Here is a 17,416-nt window from a genome sequence, read left to right on the forward strand (position 1 = left end):
ATAATCAACCTATTTTACAATTATATGGTTTTGAGAAATAAAAAACCAATAAAATAATACGACTGAAAAGAATAAATTTTGACAACAGAAAATAAATTATTATGATAAAATTCACCTTAATAGATTAACAAATTAAAAAAAAAAAAATTTATTTATGCATATTTTATAATTCAGTTAGAAAAATTTTTTTATCTTAAGCTTCTAAGCAAATTATAAAATGAAATTATTTAAATACAGTTTTTTTTTTGATGTTTAAAAAAAAAAAATTAAATTTAATATTTCATAAACATAAAACATAAACAATACTTACTATCAATATTAATTTTATTAATTAATAATTAATGAAGAAAATATTCTTTTATCTAAAATACTCATATTCTCACTATTTTCACATCTTTACAAGAATTATTTAATTTATTAAATTTGCAATTCTTTTGATTACAGTACTTTATATTACTCTTAGAAATGATTTGAATATGTTTCCTCTATTTAAAATTAAAATTTATTAATAAAAATAAAATAATAGAGTAAAGGTAAACAAACCTGTTTAGCTAGTCATCAGTGTGTTCTCCTAATTTAATTTTATAGATTATAGAGATATTCCTATAACTGATAAAGCAGCTATTTATTCTTTGCTTAATAAGATCATAACAGCTTTCTTTAAAAATAAAATTTCTTTGTAAAATGTAAAGAAATCTAAGCTATCATCAATTGATTACTCCAATTGATTTAAAGTATATTATTCCAGTCCTTTTGATTTTAGAAACTCCTTTTTATTGCATAATCTAGTTATTTAAAATATTTATTTTCATGTATTCATTAAATTCGCTCAATTATTTTATCTTAATTTAAATAAATTTAAAAAGTTAAGAAAAAAATTTAATTTTAATGTCTAAAGATTTAAAAATATGAAAATAAAATAAAATAGCTTTACTTTGTTTAGAAAAGAATTTTTTCTAATCTCTGCTGTAAAGAGATATCATTTTAAGTTTAGAAATTTTTTTCAGTTTGTTATATGATTTGCTTAAAATTTTTGAATTAATGAAATTAAACATGATTTTGGGTAGGTAAATGCACTTTCTTTATCTTACAATATCTTCTTGGAATTTTAGTCTCATTTTTTATAATTTTATTACTTGATCCTTTTATTTAATGTTGGAAATCTTTTTAATAAGATAACTCATTCTTAAAAATAGTTGGAATAAACTCTTTTTTACTATTTTCTAAGTTTAGACAATTCTAAGAATATTCAAGTTTTTTAAAATTAAATTCTAGTTTTTCTGAATTTTCCTAATTTTTTAATGGTAGAACTTCATTTAACTATTTATTTTCATATTCTTCTTTAACATAATCATATTCTTTATCCCCATTACTTGTCGTCAATAGTTATTGAAATACTATTTAACTAGATTTAGGTGTAAAACATGTAGGAAGGGTGTTGTGTTTATTTTCTTCATCAGATTCAGCTTAATTTGGTTCAATTTGCTGATTCTAAGAAATTTATTGTTCCTATCTAGATATACAGAAATCAATAATATTGTTTTACTCTAAGATGCTTAGATAAGTACCAAAAAAGAAGTTTTTTAACTAAATAAAAAAAATATCTCTTTGAATAAAATTCTGAGCAATTTTTCTACAGAATGATCCTAAGAGGAGCAATAATGCTAAAATACTATTGCAAAGAGCTAAAACTTCTGTAAATATTGGATATTAAATATTGAAGTATGTAACACTTTCATCTATATCAAATGTTACTTAATTAAAAGCATATAAACCTAGATCTTAAATAATCTACTTACGGTCATATGTTTAGGTTGATATTTGATAGGAAATTGGAGAGGAATAAGAATTTTCAGATTAAATTAAAAAACCTGCTTTGACTTTAGTGACTTATGATTAAATTTTGAATTCGTTATATTAAAATGTATTAATCTAATTAGGAATAAATTAGCTTTTATATTAATTTTACATTTATTGTGATGATGTATTAAACTAAGAAGCTTAAACCTTAACATTTAAGCGATAAGATGACAAACTTATAAGTTATTCTACTGACTATTCATCTGCACAATTATTAGGAATAAAAGTCTTTTATTAATCAATATCTTAGCATTTATAAACAAGCAAATTTATAAATGAAAAAAATTTATGCGAATCTCCTAAAGTCAGCTTTAAATCAGGCTTTTAGCTAAAGTCAAAACAATTCATACCATATAATTATGGATTTTAGCATTTTGTAATATTTAATGGTATAACTTCAGAATTAGAACCATTTGATAGTGTATAAAATGCCACAAATGCTATGTATGTTTTATTCTATTCTAATTACATTTAATTTAAATATTTACCTTCATAGATAGAATAAAAATCGAATCCAATCATCTCATTATCTAATACGATATCAACTTCATTAGATATAAAGGTTTATTATCTAAATTTAGGATCCATTTATCCAGTAAAGTAGAGGTAGGATGAATAAAAGAAATAAATGCTAGTTAAAACAACAATTATTGTTGTTAATAAAGCACCTATTATAGTCCTTTTTCTTAGCCTTTATTTTGATGCATTGAACTAAATAGACTCAGAAAATATATCTAAATTTTTTAGAAATTCTATTATCTTCATCGCTGATTTTTCTTCTACTTATCTTTTTCTCAAGCTTTTGTATGATTAGATCAATTTTAATTTTAATTAATTAAAATTTCATGAATTACTCAGAATTAAATTATATTATAATTAAGTTATTCCACTCAATTTAAGGATTAAAAAGTATGAATAAAAAAAATAATTAAAATTTCAATAAAAAAACTAAGTAGAAAGTAAATAAAAATCTCAACTAACAAATCATTTTTTATTTTATGAACTTTCTCGATATCAAATATATATAATTATTATAAATAATATTTGTAATAAAATTACAAAATATTAAATAGATAATTAAATATTTCACAATTTAGTTTTTTAAATACATTTTTTAATTTTTTTTTTATATTAAAAGCATTTAACATAAATGAAATGTACAAAATATATTATTAAATTAATAATTACCTTATATATACTATAAAGATATAAATAAAATTTTAATGAATGTTATTAAGGGATTTAAAATTAAGTAATTTAGCTTAACTATTACATAAAAACTGGATATATAGATATAAAACAAGTATTTACGGTATTATCAGTTTGACTAATTCAGTAATATAGAAGATAGTATTCTATAATCAATTATATCAAGATTCTGCCTGCTTTCACATCTTGATAAGAAGAGGTTAATTTATTCTAGTTGTAACTCTTTTGATTAGAATACTTTAAATTACTCTTAGAGGTGATTTATATTAATTTCATCTAGTTAAAAATAAAATTAATAAATTTTAAACCTTTAATTAATTAGATAAATAGAAGAATACCTGATAAGTTGCTTGTCGCTGTGTTTCCCTAATTTGGCTTTATTTTTTCAATTGCTATTCCTACAATATTTAAAGCAGCAAGCTATTCTTTACTTAATAAAATCATCACAGCTTTTTTTAAAAATAATATTTCCTTGTAAAACTTAAAAAAATCTAAACTATCATCAATGGATTTCTCTAATTAGTCTTAAACATCTTAATCAAATCCTACAGATTTTAAAAACCCCTTACGATTGAATAATCTATTTAATAGTTTAAAGTAATATACATTTTTTAATATATTTATTGATAAACTTTAAATATATTGATAAAATTTTAAAATTTTGCTAACAAAATAAAGTTAATTGAAAACTAAGTAAAAAATTTTACCTATTAGTAAATATAATTTTCTCAAGTCTCTGCTAGATAGAGATATCATTTAAAATTTTCAAATTTTAATTTGTTTGCTTTTTAATAAGATTAATATTTTTAATCTAGCTTTTATTAATATCAGGTTGATTTAGTTAGTTAACCTTTTTAAAAATGTTTTAATTTCTTTGAGTCGTAGATTGATCCTTATTTGCTATATTGTTAGATCCGTCCTGTTAGACATTTTATTTTTATTGATATGATAATTCATTTTTTTAAGCATTTGGGACAAAAACTCTCAATTATTTTTTTAAGTTAAAGGAATTCTAAACTGTTTCTACCCTATTCAGTTTGAGGTTTTATTTTTTATCCTAAATTTTTTATTCCAAAATTTCATTTGGCTATTTTTATTCATAGTCTTCCTTAATAAAGTCATTTTCTTTTTTCTCACTATAACTAGTTAATAGCTGCTGAAATACAATTTAACAAGATTTTGGTGTCAAACACTGTGGCAAAATATTATGTTAGCTTTCTTATTCTTATTCTTATTCGGATTCAGTTTAAGTTTGTTAATTTTCATGAATTTATTATTGTTAAATTGGTTGATTAAAATTGAAAATCTTGTTACAATTGATGGCTTTTAAATATGTACCTAAAAATAAGTTTTGTAATAGTATAAAAAAAATATCTCTTCTAATAAAACTTTGCGCCATTTTTCTACAAAAATACCCTAAAATTAGAAGCAAAGCTAAAACACTATTACAAAGAGCTAAAACTTGAGTAAATATTGGGTATTAAATATTATTGTAAATAATACTCTCATCTAATCTAATCATTATTTCAGATAACATTTTCAAACTTGTATCTTAAATAAATTGTGAACGAGAATAATTAGTGGTTTAAGAATCAAATGAATTTAAATAAGAGTAAGTTTCTTATTATTAAATTAAAAATCCTTTCTTAACTTAAGTAATTGCTTTCTACATTTGTAATTCTTGATAAATATATTGATTATACATAGACAAACTTTACATCAGCTTATATTGATCTTATACGATCTATGAAGATGTGTTAAAATAAGAAGTTTTTATCTTATAATACAAGTAATAATTTAAATTAACTTGGTCTTATGATTATTGGTCTGCACAATTATCTGGAACAGTAGTTTTGTATTTATCAGTTTCTTAGCAATTATATGCAAGTACAGTTAAGTATGAAAATAATCTACTAAAGTCTGCTACATTAGTTAACTTAAGATCTGGATTTTAATTAAAATCTATGCAGAAATAACCTTTTAATTATGGATTTTAGCATTTTACTATATTCAAAGGTATAATTTCAAATTTATTATTATTTGAGGTGATATAATAACCCAAAAATACTTTATATATTTTATTTTACTCTTCTTCTAGTTAGATTAAAGTTTTGCCTTCTAAAACTGAATAAAAACCAAATGCAAACATATCACTATTTAATTGCATATCAATCTCATCAGATACTAAGCCTTGCTATCTTACAGTTGGTTCCATTTATCCATCAAAGTAGAGGTATGATTAATAAAAGAAGTAAATGCTAGTTAAAATAGCAATTATGACTGTTAAAATAGAACCGAAAATAGTTCTTTTTTTTAGTTATTATTTACTTGCATTAAATTAAATGGATTCAGAGAATATGTCTAAATTCTTAAAAAACTCCAATAACTCTTTTGTTAGCATTTATTTCTACTTTTCTTTCTCAAATTTTTGTTTCAAATAATTGATCTAATTTACCAATTTTTTAATTTTTTGAATAAATTATGAAAATAAGTGTTTGTGAAATTGAAAAATCACTAAAATAAATTAGATAATACATGTAATAAATAAAAAGAATGGAAAACAATAAATTTTCACAACAGAAAATAAATTACAATGATAAAACTTCACCACCTTATTAAATCAAAAACATTTATATAGCAAAATTTATTTACGCAAATTTGATGAATGATTGAAATAGTTTTTATAAAGCATAAAAAATCCCTGTTTTCAAAATAAGAATTTTCTTTTTTACATTTTAATTAATCATGAATTAGAAGTTATTAAAAAGTTCTTTAAATATAACAAAATCAGTGTTTTTTATACTGAACAAATTAATCAGGTTAAAAAAATTATTTATTGAATAAATTAAAAATAAAATCAGAAGTATATTTCCATTCGTTTATGAACATTATTAATTTACTTTATGTCTCTCAAAAATTCATGTTTGTTTAAATTTGTTTTTAATAAATTGAATGTTTTTATGAATGTTTTTTATCATTTTAAAGTTGAAATTAATTCCACTACTATGATCTTTAGTATTTTTAATATTACATTGGGTTAATGATATAAATTAGGGATAAACTGAATATTCAGTTATGATGAATAAAATTTTTATGGTACTCGATAAGATATTTTTGAAATTATCTTAATTAAATTAAAACATTAAATTTCGATTATTGTAAATCGAAATGGCATTTTACTCTATTATATCCATTTAAAGTAATACCTCTACCCTATATATCACTTTGATTTTATTAAAAAATTTTGCTATAATTAAATTAAGTACAATTATTCATTTTATACTTATTACAATTAAATGTTAAGTTGAAGGTATCCAAATAAATATTTTAATTTGGATTTTAGGTAGGTATAAAATATTTTAAAACATAAATAATTTAGTTTTTCATGATTGTTATTAATAAATAATTCAAAATTCACAAAACAATTTTCTACCGACTAATTATCAAACATATAAAAATAATCCATATAAACAATTATTATTTTTATATAACTCATATAAAATAAAAGCTGACTAAAAAAATGGTATGAAAAATTTTTAAGTTAAAATTTCTTAATAATTTAAAAACAAAACATGTTTAGAATACAAAAAAGTTATTATTATTCATAAATTAAATTTAAAAATATCAATAATAAGGTTTATATGGGACATTAATATCAATGCCCATACCTGGAGGACCTATCACCTTTAAAGCTTCGGGTGTAGTGAATTTAGGGTCAACTGGTAAAGCTATAACTACAGCTCTAAGACCATAGCACACATCTTCACTATGAATGACTGTTCCTTTGTACTCATCAAGGAGAGTTATTAAATCTGGAGTCATAACTAAAGGTTCTCCGCTAATATATTATTAAGTTTATTCATCTAATTTGACCTCTTCTGCAAAAAGGAATTCGTTTTTGTATTTGATAGAAACATACTTTTCCTATTTTTCGTTTTAGTTGTATAGTGTTCCCTTGATAATTACCTCACCAAAGTCATAACCTCCTTATTTTTTCCTTATAGACTAGATAATTTTACCTTTTATTATCACCTTAGCATTAGGAACAACATTTTGTAAGTCTTCTTCGATAACTTTTTCAACAGGTTTTTGTTGAATATTTATTCCCTAATGTAAAGTTTCACCAATCTTCAAAGCTTATTGATAACCTCCTTTAAAGTAGTACTTTTGTACAAATTCTCTATTGCTTACTTAACAAGCAATGCTTCCCATCATACCAAAATGCTTTACTACCCAGTCTCTTAAAAGGCCTTCAAGATTCTAAAATTCTTCATGTAATGGAGGGTTTGATAAATAGATATCATCAATAAGATATCTATTGTTTTTAGAGTCACCAAATGCTAATGGAAGAGGACTTTACTTATGAATAATTGGTAAAATATCGCACAATTCAGGGAAAGCTCTACACATCACATTACAATCAAAAACAGGGATGTCTGAAGCAAGACCTAATATTATGCAAGCCAAAGCATTACATCCTCCAACCTCAACACATCCTAAGGAATTAATTTTATTTCCTACAAATTAGTTTAATGCCTTGAAAGAATTAAATAACTCGTGAATAGTAAACCCACTTTCTTAAAAGATAGTTGGAGCACCATAGTGGCCTACAATACAGAGAAGGTCTTCATCTTTCATTGAGTCTGGGTCATATAAAATCAAAGGTTTTTTTCTCTCTTCAAACAATCTCTAACCAACAAGAACAGATTTTTCTACTGAACCACCACCTCCTGATCCTAATACAGCGCATCCCCAAGCTAAATTTTTAAATTCTTCAATATTATTTATTACAGTTAATGGCTTCCAACTTCCATCATCTAGATTAAGTTTGGGTATTTCTGGTTTTTTAAATACATAATTGATTTTAGGAGTAGACTTTTAAGCTGCCTTAGAAGGATCTAGAGAAAACATTTGATCTAATTTACAAACTTCTCTGAAAGAAGAAGGACATTTATCCCAGCTAAACTTTCCTTTTACTTTGATATAAAGTTTCTTTTAATTTTTATTATGAGAATAAGAAACTTCATTAGAAATAATTTCAACAACTTCTACAGGTTCTTAAGCTCCATTTTACTTGGCTTATTCAATAAGTTTAGCTTCTATTTCTTAAATTAGTTGTTATTCAGTTTAATTAGGTTATATGATCACTTCTTTTTCAAATATTTCTGTTACATCTGTCAAAGTGGAACCTAATGCATTTGCAACATCTTAATTAGGTAAAAGTTTTTATACTTCACAAACACCCTAAGTGGCTTCTTCAAGGTATTTACTGTCAACTAAGCAAGCACCACCACCAACAAGTAAAATCTTCATTTTCTAAGTTGTATCTGTAATTAAAGTTTCAATTTCGGAGGTTAATTTTTCAGTCAATTATTTTTTATGAAGTTCTACTAATTAATCAATTTCTTGAAGATTGAATCCTTTTCCTTACAAATAATTAACGAATCTTTTTTTATCAGCGCCAGGAATAGATGCTTCTAGAGTGCTATCTCTATAAATAGCAAAATCAGTATTGCAAAGTACTGAACCCCCTTCAAAGGAAACAGCGGATTGAAGCAGTCTAAAGGCAACAGATTCTTTTTATATAGTTAAAGTTACCCTTTGATTTTCATCTCTACCTACCTATACTATTGAGCCACCTCCAAGAGCGATTGTGTGAACTAATGGCATTCTGAAATTTAAAATAATTCCATTTACTTCCATAAATTTGCTAGCTGTTCTTGGGATACCTTTGCTCATAACAGCAATATCAGTGGAAGTTCCACCTATATCAACTACGATAGCATCTTTTTCACCATATAATTAAGAACCGCCTTTTAAAGAGTTAATTATAGAGGCAGAGAATGTGAAGATTGGATTAACTTGAGCAACCTAAGCAGACATAAATGATCCATCATTGTGAGAAATAAACAATGGAGTATTGACAAATCCAAGTTCATCTAGAGCTTTTCTATAACCTTAAAATGTTATTGAGGAAAGATATTTTAAACATTCATTAATAATAGCTGCATTTTCTCTTTCTAAAAGACCATCTTTCTTACATATTTCGTGTGTGAGAGTAATAGAAATGTTGTAATTACGTTTCTTACATTCTTCCTAAACTATCTCTCTGGCCTTGATTTCTTGAGAATTATTCATAGTAGAATAAACACCACTGATAACGAGGTTATGGATGTCTTATGCTATAATATCTTCTAAACTTTCTATTATTTCTTTTTCATTCATTTTTGTGTACTCTTTTTCTCCATCAAAGTAAAAACCACCATTCAAGATATAAGATGGTCCTTAAATTCTTTAAAGCAAATCAGAGTTTTCAATTTAGCAAAATGGATAGAAATCTAAACTTTGAGGACCGCAGAATCTAATAACTGCAACTTTATTGAGCTTTTCAGTTGAATTTTTATCTCCCTTCTACAATATAGCATTAATAAAATGAGTAGTACCAATGATAATAGCAAAAACAGAAGATTTATCGAGGTCAAAAGGGCATTATGAGAGCATCTGCTTAATAGAGTTAGAAATACCTGTAGTAACATCGGGAGTAGTAAAAGCTTTTTGTTTGCAAATAATTTGCATGTTTTCAGCTTTAACTAAGACGCTATCTGTGTTTGTTCCACCTACGTCTACACCTATAATAAAGTTTGTCATTAATATTTAGATAGATATTTATGATTTGCAATTTAGTTTTATTTATTGTTTTAATAATAATTATATAATTAATTAATTATCAATAATTTCTTCTACAAATTTTATATAAATTGAAAAGAATATCTTTTTAGTACTTTTCTAGATATGATTTGCCAATTTGTATGTCCAACCAATAAAAAATGAGAATATATTTATGATTTGGTTTTATTAACATAAAGATATATTTAATTTACCAAATCATAAAAACTTAAGGATGGATTCATCTATTACATTAAGTTTTACATTTAAAGTGTATAATTGATCACTAAAATGCTATTTAATTAATTTAATTCGTATTTCAATTAATGTTAGCGATAAAGAAATTTAGATTAAATAAATCTCTACACGTAATATTTGTGTAATTAAGTTTATATTCAACCTTTACTCAATCAATAAAAGATTAAATTACTTTCTGTTCTTCGAACTTTCTAAAAAAAAAAATCTATTTAGAAACATTTTGTAAGTATATTTAATAGAGTTTTTTATTAGTGGTATTAAAAATAAATAGTTTATTTAATAATTATTAAATATTTTATATAAAGATAGCAATCAATCTTTTTTTTATTTTAAATTTATTTATAATATGTTTTACTTCACATTTATATTGAGATATATTTTATATTAATTTTTATGATTTTTTCTTGCTAAATTTTTATGGTTATCAGCTGTTAAAAAATTAGTTAAGCTAATTGATAATTTTACATCTTATAGAATAAGTGGTGCCAATCAATTATCAAAGATACTACCTTTCAAAAAATATGAAGGATAATAATATAAAAAATGTTAAAAATAAAAGTTTTTCTCAAGTATATGTTCAATATTTTTTGTCTATCTAATTAAGTTTAAAGACTCTCACTAGTATGTTTTTGATTGTTTGTTTATTTCCTAACTCACTTACTTATTTCAAAAATAATTCAAAATTTGTTAAAATTATTATAATAATCATATTAATATCAAAATTTTAATGATGAATGATAACTAATTTGTTCATTTTACTTATATTTTAATATTTTTTAGGTATTAAGACGAGCTTAATTCTTAAAAATCGTAGATAAAAAACATCAACCTTTTGCTATAATACATTTTTCTAGAAAATTTAATTAAGCATTTTCATTCTAAAACAATATAATTTTTTTCTTGTTAATTTAGTATGTTAATATCTATATTATAAGTATTAGATTCTTAAAAAAATTAATAACAATCTTTAGAAAGATCTTAAGCTAAATACTAATTATATTAGAAATTAAACTTATAAATTTGCTTTTATTAAGTTCAAGTTTTGTGATTCTAATAGTTATAAAATTTATATTTTAGACATTTAACTATGGTAAAACTCTATAAATTAATTTATTTCTATTTATTAATTGTATTTTTTTTAAATTTTATTAATATTCAAGAAATATTTTTTTTTTAATAATTTTATGATTTAATATCCAATAAATATTTATTTTAAATTGTGTCATATTAAAGATTTAATTATAGCTTTTACTCTACTACAATCAATTTTAAATAAAAATGGATTGAATTTACAGATTTAAATTAAAAATTATAGGAGGGGATTAGGAATTGTTTAGAGCCAGCTTACATTTTAAAATTTTTATTTAGTTATTATTCATATTAAAAATATAATTTGCTCTTTCAAAATAATATATTCTTTCCTAAATAATTAATGTCTCTAAATTAAGAATAGCTAAGCATATACTACCTGATTATTTGAAAATTTACTCATTATTATAAATTAATGGGCACTATTAAGATGAATGTATTATAAGAATAAACTTATTTGAAAGTTCACTAATTATCTATTTAATCATAAAAATTGCAAATTTAAACATATTAAGTTGCTAATTTGTATTACATAAAAATTAATTACATTATTTTTACTATCAATAAAAATAATTTCATTGACACATTATTTGTAAGTTTAGTTCTTTACTATATGTTAATTTTTTTAAAAAAGTAAATTCAACGACTAAAAGTTTTTTTCATTTAAAAATAGCTTATTTTATATTTTAGATTTATATCTTCATTTACATTTAGATTTTTGATTAGTCGTATTTCTGACTCAGTATATTTAACTTGATAAAAACCGAACTTAGTATTGAATTATATTTTATCTATCTTATTTTTCATTAAATAACTTTTATTTTTTTACAACTAATTTAATTTCTTCAAAATATTTTATTATTTCTGGATCAATAATACTCTATATTAAAAATTAATACAAAAATAAACATTAAAGCTTAGCTTACAACAGATATTTACTTTTTATCATTTATAATAAAAATTAAAATAAAAATTTTTTGAATTCGAAAAAGTAATTTTTTCTAAGAATATAAATTATAATACATGGCATATATTTTGCTTGTTTGTAGGATTTTAAAGATAAGATTGAAAATAAAAGATGATTCGTTGGTTTTAAACAATGCTTTTCATTTTCCTTTAAATGTATTTTAAATCTTATAGGTTAGTTAATGATCCGCGCCATAACATATTCGGTTTAATTCTAAATATAGATAAATATCCGCGAAAAGAATTTGCGAATATTTCGAGTTAAACAGATTTATTATTTTATGAATGGTATTTCTTATTAATTTAAAGCTTAAAAAATATCAGACACGCATTCATTATTCAATAAGGAAATTTTCATTTAATAAATACAATAACTTAAATATAAATAATTTAATTTATAATTAATTAGCAAAAATTAGCTAGCTCTTAATAAAAAGCAATATAAAAAATTCATCAAATATATTGATAAGAGATATCTAATAATTAAAATATGAACTAGGCATATTAGTATTCTTAACAGTAAAACTCAGCATAGATTATAGGCTCTAAAAATCAGAAGAAGAATTTCCCAAACACAGTCAAAAAGCAATAACAACTGCAAGAAGAGTATGATGAAATACTCTATTCTGAAAATGCTATCTAGTCTAAAAGAAAGCTTAAGAAATTAATATAACAGAATTCTGGAAATATTAATATCGTCGATGATGTTAGGGATATAAATAAGGCTAAGGAATAGGTAACTTCAGGCTTCTTCCCTAGCTTTGCTAGCTTCATTCAAAAAATCAAATGCTTTAGCTTAAAAGATAACATAGTCAACTACTTGAAGAATAAGTAAGCCGAAAGACAAATTTTAGAGTAGGAGATTAACAATTTAGATATAAATGCAGGTAAATAAGCCCAAAAAAATGAAATGGTAGCTGAAATTAATCAAGAATAAAAGAAGAGCAATTAAATTAATAACTAAGAGACTCCAAGAAAGTAAAACCTCAACTAACCCAAATCTAGCAGATAGTCTTCATAATCAGTTATTAGTAATTCTAATTTGCAGCAGTAATAATAGTAGTTGAATTATAAAAAAACTTAAAATAATGTAGTCATTCACTACAACACATATAATATACAAAAAGAATAAAATAATTCATAGAAAAATGTGTAATAATTTAATCAACAGAGATAACCAAACTAGGATTAGCAATATTAAATACAATATAGCCAAAATAGCTCTTCTAGCAAATAAAGCAAATAAATTTATTAAACAAACTAGTATCAATAAAATTATATTAATCAGTAGCCACAATATTATCAGAGCGCGAATTAAGTATAAAATTTGAATGCCACTGCTATTTAAAGGCATATGCCTGAGGATGTTATGAATTAATCAGAAAATTCAGTCTTAAATGGATTTAAATATAATATAAATCATTAATCTTCAAGAATTCCCTCTTCAAACATAGGAAACCACAGTTCTTTCAATGCTAGATATACTTATTAAGGATCAAGCTATACAAAATAAAATATCTTACAAAAGATTATAGTCTTTTATGATAATAAATACATTAAAGACTAGTAAAATAAAAAGAAATTGCAAAATAAAAATCTTCAATAAACAAACTAAACTATGACTTAAGAGGATTAAAAGGTCAAAGTACTCAAACCCATTGCAATAAATCCATATAATCTCAGACCCTATAGTTCTGTTGTCAAAAAAGAAAGTAAAACAATTAAAATATTATTGATATTAAATAACTAAAATTTTATATTAATAAATAGGTAAAATTATTGATATTGAAAGAAGAGTAAAAGAATAAGCATAAATGCAAGTAGAAAGATTATAAAATTAAGAGAGATACAATAATAGAGTAAATTGGTCACTTGCAGAAAATACCAGGGCAGCTTAGATGAATAATTTTAAATTAACTGAAAATGAAGAGGATAGATATAAGAAACAAAAAATATTGAAAGACCTTCACAAAAAAATGAAAGAAAAATAAAGATATATGTTAAATGAAGATGATGACGAAGATGAAGAAGACCATAAATCTAATGAAATTGAAGAATATGATTAAATCTTAGATAGTTAACTCTAAGATTAGGACTCTAACATGATATATAGTGTGGATTCAAACAAACCATAAAGGCATATTATTGCTAAGAAGAATCAACAAGGCAACCAAGCAAATGCAAATAAAAAATCATCATCTTCAAACGATGAATTTTAAACATCTTGTTCATCTGATGATGACGGAAAAAATAAAGTAATTTTATTTCATTTAAAATTTATATAGATCCTACAAAAAACACTTTTATGTTCAAATAACTTTTGAATTCTTTTAATAGGGTTTAGATCTTTCAAAATATTGAAATATTCATTTTAATAAATTTAGATTAATGGTTTACATAAGAAGGGTGCTCGCCAAGGACCATCATCTTTGTATCGTTCTCCAGTGCCTTTTATAGGAGAACTAAAAGAAGATTTTTAAAACATGATGCTGAAAATGACAGAATCTCAAGAAATATTTGATTTATTTGTTTAGTTTTTAAAGAAAATATAAAGTTCTGAAGGGGCAATTAACATTTCAGAAAAATAATAACAAGAAATAAAGTAATAGATTTTACAACAGCTCTAATAAAAAGATGAGAAATTGAATGGATCTATTGATTTTTCAGAAGTAATTAAGAATAAAGAAACTATTTTGGCAAGTAATAAGAAAAAACTTTCTCCAATTTAAGAAAAGAGCAACAATAGTGAAAATAAGAACTTTAGTATTGATTAAATTTTCAACAACTCTGCATCAAAGTAAGATGACCTTTTACAATTTAACTAGAAATAAGCCCAAGAAACTGTATTTTAAATTAATGGAAGCCAAAATAAGAATTAAGCTTAACCAGTTAGTGGTGTCAGTAGCTCAGAAAATACTCTTCATAATCAAAACCCTAACTAAATTTAAATAGCCAGCGAAATTAATAACAATTTATTCTAAAAGAACTAAGCAAACAACATATTTTCAACAATAAATCCTAGCAATCAAAGCAACAGTGGTATTAACTTAACTGCTAATAAAGAAGTTTCTAAAGTTGAAGTTAAATAAATAGCTTCTGATGTTGCTTCAAATATTTTTGGTAATTAAGATAAGAATTAATCTTAAACTGAGGAAAAATCGGAAGAAAAAAAATCAGTTTTAGGGCCTAATATATTTTAACGTATAGATAACCCTCCTAATAATTCAACTTCAGGCAGTGAGGAAAAAAGCCAATTGAATAATTAAAATTAGGAAAAATCTTAAAAACAACCTGCTGTATAACCTTTAAACTTATTTGCTAATTCTGGTGTAAATTTATTTTCTGCATCCAAAGCATCTTAGAAAGACGAAAAAACAGAGTAATAGAAACAGAGTGATAAAGTGGAAGAATAAACTGAATAAGATTAATTAAAGAAAGATAATGAAATTTTAAAATCACAGTTAGATATAAGAAGATCTGAGTCTTTAACATCAAAGTAAGCTTAAAGTAATAACAATTAACAAGAAATTACATAGTAACCCACAACTTAAAATGCAACTATTACAAATAATTTAGTAGAATCTTAGGTTTTGTAATAAGACTCAAAGAAGAAAATAATTCCTCTAAAAATTTCAGACTCAAAGAAAAAGGACTAGCAAAATGCTCCTGGCTAAAATGAAGCAAATAATGACTAAAAAACAAATTAAACTAACACACCATCTATAAATCTATTTGCTCCAAATAATTAAGCTTAAGGAGTGAATATATTCGCACCTAAAACTGACAGTAAATCTAAAGAAAACGCTTAGCAAAATTAGCAAACAGACTCAAAATAGAAGAGCCTCTTTTCTTAGAATGCAGAAAATTTATTTAATAAAAATACTACTTAAACATAATAAGACCTTGATAAAAAAACTAACATTTAATCTAATGATAGCTCTGGAAATCAAAACAAAAAGACAAACAGTCCTCCTAACAAGACAACAAATCCCTTTTAACAAGCAACTTAGAATCCATTTTAGCAAACAACTTAGAATCCATTCTCTCAACCATCAAATAATCCTTTTGCTGGCTCTTCACAACAGAATAATTCTAATAACTAAGCACCAAAGCCTTTAAGTCTTGAAAGTTTAGTTTCCTAAAATAAAAACATGTTTTCAAATCAACAACAAACAGCTACTAATTAAACTGCTAATAATCTATTTAGTCAACAAAATAACATATTTGGGAATGTTTAATAATAAAATACAACAAATAATAACACAAATACTGTTAGTAACAACGCCAATCCCTTTTCAGCTAAGAGCACTCCAACATCAAATAGCTGGTTAAATAACTAAAACACTAATAATACTCTTAATAACAACAATCCATGGAATTAAAACAACACTTAGTAGCAAAATTTATTTTAAAATAACTAAAATAACAACTTATTTAACCAACCCAGCAATTAAAATGTATTTAATGCTTCTCAAAATAAGACAGATGTGTTTGCTAATAACCAGAATGGTAACAACATTTTTAACACAAATACCAATGTTAATAACAATAACCCATTTTTGTAAAGTAACTAAACCAATCAAAATAACTAAAATAATGCCAATAGTATTCTTAACTAATCTTTTGGTAATGGAAGCAATAATATGATTATTGATAATAATCAAAATAGTAATTGGTAAAATTAGAATGCCTTTAACAATAGCAATAATGGAAAACCTTGGAATCAATAAAATAACAGTAGCAATAACTACAATTTCGATTCAATGGGTATAGAAAACCCAATGAACTAGAGTATGAGCCTGGGTAACAATGGCTTTAACACCAGTTTTGGAAACAATAATGGTAACAACTATTTTAGCCAGAGTAACAATTACAATTAGATTAATCCTATTAATAACTAACAATTTTATGAGAGTCGTCAGACAAATTATTTATCCTAAAATGCAGGAGCAAGTACTCTATTTTCAAAACCAAGCACTCCTCTAAATGTTAAACCAGTAGTAAATACTCCAGCACCAAATAACAACGTCAATGTTTAAAGCTAGTTAAATGATTCCCAAGGTTAATCATCAATTTTTTTCGACAACCAAAATAAAACAAAAGGCAATAGAAAAACCGAATAAGCCACAAGAGTTTCAAAGCTCTTGGGACATAATTAAAACAGTAAAAGAATATGATTTGTCATTTATTTTGTCAATTAAAACTTTATATTTATTTATCATTTATTTTTCACTATCCAAATTGATCATTTGATAAATTTAACTTTATTAAAAATTTTAAATATTTATTAATTAATTGATTATTTATTTTCCTTTCTAAATAGATTTTCATTAAAATCAAAACTAAAAATTTTTAAAGTTGATTTAAT

The 17,416-nt window shown here is 23.6% G+C and overlaps 4 protein-coding genes across 4 annotated transcripts; 1 reads left to right on the forward strand and 3 right to left on the reverse strand. All coding sequences in view use genetic code 6, as the record gives it.

Moving 5' to 3' along the window:
* Positions 1–312: 312 nt before the first annotated feature.
* On the reverse strand, positions 313–2,448 carry TTHERM_00647480 (AMP-binding enzyme family protein; the record flags this gene model as incomplete). Its single annotated transcript, XM_001027457.2, has 3 exons — positions 313–485; positions 544–785; positions 935–2,448. The coding sequence occupies 3 exons, from the start codon at positions 2,446–2,448 to the stop codon at positions 313–315; spliced, it is 1,929 nt and encodes a 642-aa protein (XP_001027457.2).
* A 730-nt stretch (positions 2,449–3,178) lies between these two features.
* On the reverse strand, positions 3,179–5,470 carry TTHERM_00647490 (transmembrane protein, putative; the record flags this gene model as incomplete). The annotated part of the gene is made up of 3 exons (XM_001027458.2): positions 3,179–3,345; positions 3,408–3,649; positions 3,777–5,470. The coding sequence occupies 3 exons, from the start codon at positions 5,468–5,470 to the stop codon at positions 3,179–3,181; spliced, it is 2,103 nt and encodes a 700-aa protein (XP_001027458.2).
* Positions 5,471–6,693: 1,223 nt separating this feature from the next.
* On the reverse strand, positions 6,694–9,717 carry TTHERM_00647500 (hydantoinase/oxoprolinase amine-terminal region protein; the record flags this gene model as incomplete). The annotated part of the gene is made up of 1 exon (XM_001027459.3): positions 6,694–9,717. The coding sequence occupies one exon, from the start codon at positions 9,715–9,717 to the stop codon at positions 6,694–6,696; it is 3,024 nt and encodes a 1,007-aa protein (XP_001027459.1).
* Positions 9,718–12,538: 2,821 nt separating this feature from the next.
* Positions 12,539–17,225, forward strand: TTHERM_00647510 (hypothetical protein; the record flags this gene model as incomplete). The annotated part of the gene is made up of 3 exons (XM_001027460.3): positions 12,539–13,760; positions 13,819–14,303; positions 14,433–17,225. The coding sequence occupies 3 exons, from the start codon at positions 12,539–12,541 to the stop codon at positions 17,223–17,225; spliced, it is 4,500 nt and encodes a 1,499-aa protein (XP_001027460.1).
* Positions 17,226–17,416: the final 191 nt, after the last annotated feature.

Source organism: Tetrahymena thermophila, assembly GCF_000189635.1.
Source record: "Tetrahymena thermophila SB210 genomic scaffold scf_8253887, whole genome shotgun sequence".
Lineage (NCBI taxonomy): Eukaryota > Ciliophora > Oligohymenophorea > Hymenostomatida > Tetrahymenidae > Tetrahymena > Tetrahymena thermophila.